This window comes from Fulmarus glacialis, unplaced genomic scaffold (assembly GCF_000690835.1).
Source record: "Fulmarus glacialis isolate BGI_N327 unplaced genomic scaffold, ASM69083v1 scaffold38914, whole genome shotgun sequence".
Classification (NCBI taxonomy): domain Eukaryota; kingdom Metazoa; phylum Chordata; class Aves; order Procellariiformes; family Procellariidae; genus Fulmarus; species Fulmarus glacialis.
Genome location: NW_009210577.1, coordinates 21,232 through 30,604, shown reverse-complemented (window position 1 = coordinate 30,604; position 9,373 = coordinate 21,232). Strand labels below are relative to the sequence as shown.

At 37.7% G+C, this 9,373-nt stretch overlaps 1 protein-coding gene across 1 annotated transcript in view; it reads right to left on the bottom strand.

Annotated features, from left to right (window-relative positions):
* Nucleotides 1–1,464: 1,464 nt before the first annotated feature.
* The window catches only part of LOC104076376 (coiled-coil domain-containing protein 148-like), a gene marked incomplete at its 5' end in the record, with an annotated part of 17,950 nt that continues 10,041 nt past the window's right edge, over nt 1,465–9,373 (bottom strand). Inside the window, 3 exons of the mRNA XM_009577215.1 lie at nt 1,465–1,611; nt 3,542–3,682; nt 6,131–6,248. Of these exons, the coding sequence (XP_009575510.1) occupies nt 1,465–1,611; nt 3,542–3,682; nt 6,131–6,248 (406 nt within the window). The remainder of the gene's footprint in view (nt 1,612–3,541; nt 3,683–6,130; nt 6,249–9,373) is intronic.

Sequence of the window (9,373 nt, the reverse complement as noted above, 5' to 3'; positions counted from 1 at the left end):
TGCAAAAGCTAAATCAAGACGACATACAGCTCCCACGGCTTTTGGGCAGTCTCTGTAGCATTTCTCCCCCCATTAAAATAACTTAGCTTCAATACTCGGATTATGTTGCTCCTGGTCTTAAATTTTGCTTGCTCTTGGGAGTCTGTTGCACCAGCTCTTCCCCTGCCTTTCTGGCACCCTTCTTAGAGTCTCTCTCTGCTTCTGACTTAGCACCCTTGAACACCCAGGCCAGAGCAAACCTCCCTCTCCCCGAGGTGCTCAGAGACACCTGCTGAGATCAGCTTATGCTACAAGATTTTGGCAATGTTACTATCAGTTTGAGGTGCGAAAACTTAACATTGCTTGTCCCTGATTGCAAAACATTTGGTGTAGAGTCGCTGAATATATCGAGAGAAGAGGGTCTGTTGTCTGTGCCAGGTAAGGAGGTGGCATATGGTGGCTAGCAGTAAAACCACTCTCTTGGTGTTTGCTGGACCTGCACTGTGGGCTCCACTGGGAGAACACAGATCTCATCTACCCTGATCCTCAATTTCTCATTTCGACAGTGAGGAATTACTGTCTGTTTCACAAGGTATTGTAGGTATGTGATCCATTAACACCTATAAGGCATTACAATATTACATTAATGAAGTTCCTATAATTATCTAGATACACAACTATGGATGTTCAGTTCTTTCTGATATTCATCGTCCTTAGAAATTTTTGGTTAAACTGCTAATTGTAACATACACTTGTTTACATACGTTTTTACACTCATCTTATGTAAGGCTTGAAAACATAATCAGTTACAAAATGAAATGACATAAATTTCCCTTTCATTTAATAGAATCATATTCAGTAGTTTCAGCTCCAAAATAAAGATGCCAGATCTGAATATTTCTAATTTATAATTTATACTGAAAGACTAATCTGCAATATGAAATTGCATTACTAGTTTGTAAATACGATGCAGCAAATTTGTTTCTAAATACAGACAAAGGTTAAGCTTCTTCTTATAATAATCAAGGAATAATAGAAACATTCATGATAATGAAGATTTTATAATTAAAAGAATCAAATTCTCAAGAAACCTGGAATGAAAGTTGTGGGATGTATTCACATATCATGATATAATCTAAAGTGACTGTTCTGCAAAGCTATTTTGGATTTATGCTATATATCAGATTGGCCTGTAATGTCTGTAGGAGTCTTTCATGTACAGGTGTCCTATCTCCCAGTAAAAAGGGACGTGGGAAATTATACTACAACAGCATACACCCACCAAACCTCTGTAAAACCTTCACCAAGGCAGGCGTAAAACGGTGTAGCACTGCAGGAGAAAGGCATGTTGGTTTTTTGAATGATTGCACACACTGAGAACTAAGCAGTTCTATGACATAGCCTAAGGGATATTTATTTAAAGTTTTCACATTATAGGCCAGACAATACCCCTGAAGCTTCTCTACTCCAGATATGAGAGGTGCTCTACATTTTAAAAGCTGTAGATTCCATATCTCTTCTTGGAAGCTTCAGTGGAGGAATTTTTGGTAAAATTTCTCTGGCATAAAGTGTTTTATGAAGTCCAGCTTCTCGAAGAGCTAGCTCAACACGAAGTCTAGGGTCAGAAATGATCTGTTAAAATAAACCACAGCTATGATAAATAGAAAGAAAACAATCCTTTCCTCATACACACAGTGTAACTTTCAGGTTATCTGTGGATGTATATATTCAAAAAGTTTTAAAGACAGTCAGAAAATAAAGCCTTCAAAAGCAGAGAAACTCTACAGTGAACAAGCCTTATCTCACTGCACATATCTTGATATCATCCTTTTTAATATTAATGATCACAAACTGTTTTAACAAAGAGCCCTGTTGTCATTCCTCAGCAAAACCCAAAGGGTAGATGAGAAACTGAGCGACTTCTAATTCAGCCTACTCATTGAAGAGTTGCTGACTTCTCTAATGTTCCCCATCAACACAGCCCTGCTTTCATCACAAGATTTTTAATCCCTTCCTGTTGTTTCTATGGAATCTGAGTGCTTCAAACAAGTTTATGATTTTTCTCACAGCGTTGCCTTGTGACTACATGCCAGTACCACTTCCATTTTACATAACAACAATTAATGCCCAGGGAAATTACTTCTAAAATTTGTCAAAAGGTTCTTTGGCAAAATTTGTAAGCCTCTTTCAAATCCTTCTTCCATGGGCTACAGTGGGGGAGCAGTGAAAGTACAAGAGAGTGTCACATTGCCTTCAGTTCTAGCATCACCTGCCACAGTGCCCAGAACTGCTGGGCAGACCAATACTGGGCAACATTATCCATAACCAGCGCAGCTCTGGGATGGAGCACGCTAATATGCTTGGCAGGAATCACGTATTGCAGTCTGAGCAGTACCAAAACTTGTCTGGAGTCGAAACAGGAAGAATATTCTGAGAATTCAGGTATCAATCCCAAGTACACATGTTCAGAGCATTTTTAAGCTAAGGCTTTTCAAAACATCATACATTGGTCAGATTTGGGTAAATTTTAATAGCCAAACAAAAACTACATCTCTTGTACCACATCTCTCCTTTCCCAAACTGAGAAGCTTTAAAATGTCTTAAAATGGGAAGTACTGGACAAGCTTAGTTATAGACATCGTTAAATTTCAGCCTATTCAGTGCTAAAAGAAAGCTTTTATCCCATAGAATTATATCATAGCACTTCTCTTTCAGTAAACGTGATTTTCAAGTTCCAGAGTGGGAATAATTTCAAATGCATAGACTGAGCAGATGGAGAAACAGTAAGGGAATCAAAAAATCCTCCCCTATGTTGCTTAATTCCATTTGAAATTGAGCTAGCACTGTCCTCAGCAATCTGAGCGATCTGAAAACAGGAATATAGTTACTTCAGTTTCCTGCTTCATTTACACCTCACTGGGTTCTTCTCCTTTAGGCCTTGCATATCACATCCCAACTGACCTTCAATCCAGCAATAGCATAAGATACTCAAGTGTAAGATAGTCAAGATGCTAATTTTCAGTTTATGAAGAGTTTTGTGCTGTGCATAATCTTCCAAGAAAAAAGAACATCCCATAATTAAGTTACCTGTGACATAGCTCTTTTGTATAGTCAGGAGAACTTTTATGCTGAGTCAATTCACTTCACATACTTAGTACAACACTAACTGGAGCAGGTGAAAAGGAGGTGAGTTTTGAAATGAAAAAATAGCAAAAAGATCAGACAAAACGCCTAGCAAACACAGGAACTGCCCAATGGTCCATTTAGCCCAGTATCCTCTCTCCAGTGGAGGCAATGGGAGATGCTATTCAGGGAGAGCCCCGGAGTCCTACGCTGGACCCGAATGGACCTTTGTGGTCCACTCTTGTTGTGCTCCTCCAGCATCTACATTGGGTCAGAGAGATTACCTCAACTATTACTCCTAATGTTTTTATTTTTACACACATTATATTCTATATTCTACTGTTAATAGTGCTATTTAGGATATACTATTACTATCATATACCGCTATTAAGATATGTGTGCATACAATAAACTATATGGTATGATTACAGACAATTACCTGCTGTTCACTGTACGTATGCAACTTAAACAGTGGCTTCTGAAGGTCAAACTCTTCTTTGGTTCCAATGCCCATCCGAGCTTTAGATGCCACCGTATCGGCCACTACTCTAGCTGGATCTAATTTTGCAACAATGGCAACCTAAAATACATGATATGAAAATAACAATTACCCTTTCTATGTAGACCTAAGGTGAGAAAAGATTATTATCAATAACACATCCTTTGAGAACACGATCATTTACCTAGTTTAAAAATTGCAAAAGTTGTCTTAAACCAACCTGTATCCATATATAAAAGTTGTAAAGCTTGAAACTTAAATCCAGAGTAAACCCACTTCGATAGAGAATAATAACCAGGGAGGTTTTTCCCAATGGAGACAATTTAATTGGCTGGACTTAATACAGCACTGTGCATGCCCAGAACTGCTGTAAAGTGGAGAATTGCCTGCTACGTGGGCAAGCTTAACACAGAATAACCTGCATATTGTGAATGTCAATTGTCAGTTCTTGAAAATATAATCTGGGCGGTATTTCCATGAAAAGAGAGCTTATGTTGCTACCTCGTCATACCCCTGGTAGGAAACAAGCTTATGCTAAGCTTTAGGCTACCAGAAAACAGCACTTCCCAAATACGTGCACTACTGATCTTTGCACCGTAAGAGCAACGTGTGGTCCTGGCTGCGAAGGAGGCCTCGGCTCAGCAAGGATGCTATAAGAGAAAAGCAATAACATCCTCGGCTCTCTAGCAGAGATTGACATGAGCTCTGACGTTCAAAACCAGTAACCCAAAGGAACCAGCAGACTCGTAATTTAGCAATACCACAATTCCTGGAAGTCCAAACTTTGTTCTTTTTCTTCGGATGGAAACAAAGGTGTTCAGATCGGTAGTTCACAATTTTTACAGTCATGGGCAACAACATTGAGTGATATGCCACAAATAACATAACTCTTCGGTTTTTTTCTTAAGTGCATCTGGTTTAACTGTTTAATTTCCTGTGGTTAGATCAGTATCAAAGGTTCTCTCAGACACATTTAAAATTGTGTACGATAATTTTTTTTCCATGTCTTTAATAAAATGTCACCTTTGTATTTACAGTTGTCAAAATATACAGACTGGATGACTTTACTAAAGATCTTTTTTCTTCCCACATACAAGGGCCATATTCTATGAAGCAGTATTTCATTAGTGTGAAACACAGAAAATAAATATTGGTTAGAAAAATGTAATGAAGTGGGAACTCTACCATCCTAGTCAAAGCCCATTCTAGAAGCATTTTCTACTTTGGTAAGAGAATTGGGTCAGTCAGAAGAGATCAACAGATCATGACTCTCAACCAGCCTCTTGTAAAAACCTGACGCAAAAGACAATGCAATTCAACCAGTGACTTAGGAAAGATGCAATAGAGTTATTATTAAAAATGCATTGACAATCTAAAATAACACTGTTAATACTGCAAAATACTTAATTGAATCAGATTAGTAAAAATAAAGCATTATTGACTGGAAATGAGCCCGAGTTCAACAGTTTAAAAAATGACTGAAATAACAGACCAATGATCCCTTAGGTTTATTTATTCCTGTTATGCTCAGCTCTCCAGCCACAGAAGATGGCTTGGAGTATTTGACCTCTGTTATATTTTTCTTTCTTCTTGACTTTGTACACCCAAATGCTGAAGTGAAAGCACTTACAAGGCCACAAACAGTCCACGAGGGACTAAGGAAGAATTTCACTGGCATGCACACTGTATTGGGATGGTTAATCCTGAAGCCAAAGGACATGCTGAAGGTGAGGTCAAGGCTGCATCAAGTACCATATTTTTAACCACAGGTAGTCCCAGGGAGAAAGCTGCTGCATTAGTGCTGTTTAAATTATCCAAAATCAAAAGGGTTTGAAGAACACCTTTTCTCCCTCCCTTATTTTCCTTTGGCTGCGTATTTAGGCTGCAGTTCCTGGAGTGTAACGAACATGAACTCCAGATTTTTCCTTTTAATCTTTGGAGGAACAACCAAGGAGATTAGATACAAAAATATAAATGAAGGTAAAATTCTCCTTCAAAAATCAGCAGTAAAAAAAAAAAAACCCACTACATTTACTATGACAAACATTAACAAACATTTTTTGGGATGTCCTTTTTAAAATAACGTGCAAAAGTTTCACAGAGAGTTAAATCTCTCTCTGAAGAAAAGTCATCCAAGGTCTGTAAGTTTTCAGAATTTAAAAAGAATTTAAATTACCCATACATCTTGCCTAAGACTCAAGGCAGACTTAAGATTATTAAAAAAAACAAAAAAAATCAAAGAAAAAGAGAAATCACATCCAACCCAGAAAAAATAGTATCTATATATTTTCAGATATCAACAGCTTCTACAGTGCAATTTAACATCATAATGTTCTTGTTGTCAGAGTTACAAAGCACATAGGATTTATAACATGACAGAATTACTGTTAAAGTCAGACCAAAAGTGCATTTTAACTTCTTCATTTTTTGCTTTTGCTAGATTGTTCTTTTTATCTTTCACATAATATGACAGTATGTGTTTGTATCATTACTGTATATGAAAATACTATGTACAGGAAATGAAACCACCTGTTGTCGGAGTGCTTCCAGGCATTTATCTTTTTCCTCTTCTTCACGTGCTTTTTGAAGGGCCAGTTCCTTTTTCTCCAGCAACCGTTTTTCTAGCAACGCTTGTCTAAACTTTACCCTGCAAAACAGCATACATACAAATGGAAAAAACATTGGTCAAGTGTAATTTTAAATTTCTGTTACGAAATTTCAGTATGAAAACTAGTCTGATGTTTTCTATATCCACCTAATAATAATACGGTGGTTCATCAAAACACCTGAAAAATGCAAAAATGCTTTTTCATTTAAATGTGTTATTTCTGTTGGAGTTTTTTGGCTTGGGGTTTTTGGGGAAGGGCGGGTTGGGGAGTTGTATTTTTTAATTTGTTTTTGGGGTTTTGTTTTGTTTTTTAAACAACTTGGCTAACCTTTCAGATTTAATTTCTAGAATGCAGATTTTCTCTAGCATGCTTTATATAGCCCTGTTACTCTTTATTTCCCCCATTTTCTTTGCCAAGAAGAAATGTTCTCCGACATCTGTGTATGGCAGAAGAACTCTTTCCTATAACCCCTTCCATCAAAAGTAACAATCCTGTTACTGGAAGAAGCAAGAAAACTTGAGAATTACATCCTTCTTCAAAAGGAAAAAGCTGGAGGTTAGCACAAATAATCCTGAAACTTTACCTATGGCATTATTTTTGCTGGTCAACTTTTCACAATAGGTTTTTATAGACCTGAGAGTACTACCATGACCATATTTCCTAATAATCCTCAGTCCACTGCCAAACTCTGTTTCTTACGAAGCTGTAGGGTATTGTTTGGTATGTCACTTTTAGTCCTTATGTAGAAGTTGCCATTGCCACGCTCTGCATTCAGAGAATTATCCTTCTTTTGCCCTTCAAATTTTAACTTGCCTTTAGAGAAATGGAGAAGAAAGAGCTGCTTCAACTACAATAAAACATGTATTTTTATTTTCTTACTCTTGAAATTTTAGTAAGCTCAAAGGAGTATATAACTTGTGCTATAAAGTGCAAAAATCAGAACTAAACGTACAGTTATGGTGGTAGCTAGAAAAGACCACTGCATCAATAATCCAATAACAATTATCAGGACAAACAAATTTGTCCCAAGAGAGTGGTACAAAGCTGCCTGAGGATGCCCCAGAGAGGCTTTCAAGTTTCTTACTGTAGCCATTGTAGTTTAGGCAGATGAATGCTTACAATAGTAATCTTCAGAGGTAATTTCGTTCCAGAGAGAAAGCCTAATCTTCTTTTTATATGAAGAAAATCTAATAAAAAGTAGGTATTTGTATTTTTCTGAAAAATTACAAAAACTATATTATAATGAAAACCTTTCACATATTTAACCGTATATTGTGTTCCTAATTTGGAACATTCTTCCAATACTTTTTATATTTTTATACTTTTACTTCCAATACTTGGCTTTAAATGTTTACTTCAGCTTTGATTTCACAGTGTCCACATCCAAATAAAGTTGTTAATTCTCTTTCACTCTATTATACTTAGTAATATTTTAGCTACTATTTCTTCAAAGTAAACTTAATTTTATAGAAAAGCTTAAAATTAAAATGTCTTAATACTCAATTTTGACTTTAAGTACCACAGTAAGTAAAAATTTTAATAAATCACCAGCTGAAAAATGAGCTTAGCTGATTAGTTTCAGTAAAGCTACCTTTTTGAAGTATTGTGGGTACACACTTATGTAATTTTTGATAAGCATAATTTCATTAAAGCTCTGCTTTCAGACACTGTCTCATAAATATTCACTAGGAAATAATGAACTACTATGTTTATTATGAAAGCTTTAGCAAAACTTTAAAAAATTGGGTTATAATATAGATAGGTTTTTTGCCCTATATCACAACTTACTGATTGTCAGCTGAATAAATCTCATATAAACAGTAGAAAGCATTATCTTAGTGGCTAAGGGCCACTTGTATTTCCACCTGTGACAGGCTGAATCGATGCACAATGTTGCCAAGGCACCAGGCAGCTGGGACAGAAAGTGTTTTACATACTAATTTGAACATTTCAGAAGTAGTCACCGGTTCCCATGACAAAACTCATGGGCCAGATCCTTTGCTAATTTATGCTGCAACTGCAGTCAAAGCGCTGTGGCTATGTCGGGGTGCACAGCCTAATCCAGCTCTCAGCTCTAAAGACATTCTTAAATGTAACAGCACAAGCTCAAAGCAAAGCTGCTGTGAACATCGACTCCACCAACAGCCCTCTCGTTTGCCCAGGTTTATGAATGGTTTTAACACCCAATTATTTGCCCACAGTTTTCCTGGATTCTTTCTGTTCTGCGCCCTTCAACACAGAGCACCAACTGGAGAGGGGGAGTTGGCGAGAGCTGTACCTCAGGAAGGGGAGAACCCCGAGGCAGGGCAAGAGGGGAGAGAGGAAAGGCTATCTCCACGCATTCCCAGCAAGGAACTGCTGCAAAGAGCACAAGGGATGGGAGAGAAGCGATACATAAGCACCTTCACTCCCAGCATGCGATAAACAGAGCCGCATGGCAAATAGCTGCCATTGCTCCGTTTCTGATGGTTAGTCAGATAAAATTGTTGCAAAGAGCAATCCTTTCCCACCGACTCTCCCACCCCTGCCCTTTGAATTCAGGGCCAGGACTGGCAGCAGTACAGGTGCTGGGTCAAAATGCTTGCAAACGTTTCCCTGGAGAACAGGACTGTGCCAATCTATTTCTCATAGATAGCGAGTGAAAATATTTGCACAATTTCATGCCAATTTAATTCTCACCCTGCAACATTAATGCAAAATGTATTCCTTGGGGGGGATGTTCTTTCAGAATATTTTATGTATATTCAATCCATCCCATACCTAAGGGAACCGATGGAGGACCTGACTGAAATTCGCCACATAGATTAAAAAAGGGAGAAGTGGACTGTTGGCAACAGACAAACATCTGCCCTTTTGGATGCTAATTCTTGAAGCACAGTAAGACTTAAACGCAGTCTGTAGTTCTTGGTTAAAAAGAGAGCTTATCTCTCACATTAAAAGAGAGCTTATAATTCAGTGTCCTAAAGACATAGGCATGGAGACCTAACTGAAGACATTTAGAATAGCTGAATGTGTGATCCTATGTACATATAAAGGACCAACCGCAGTAGATGGACATCCATGCTTACATTTCTACTTTCAATGGGCCACATGCAAATGTATCTTGCCAACACTAACTTCTTACCCCCAAAGTAGTCCCACCAGCTACCCCAGCTTAATGGGG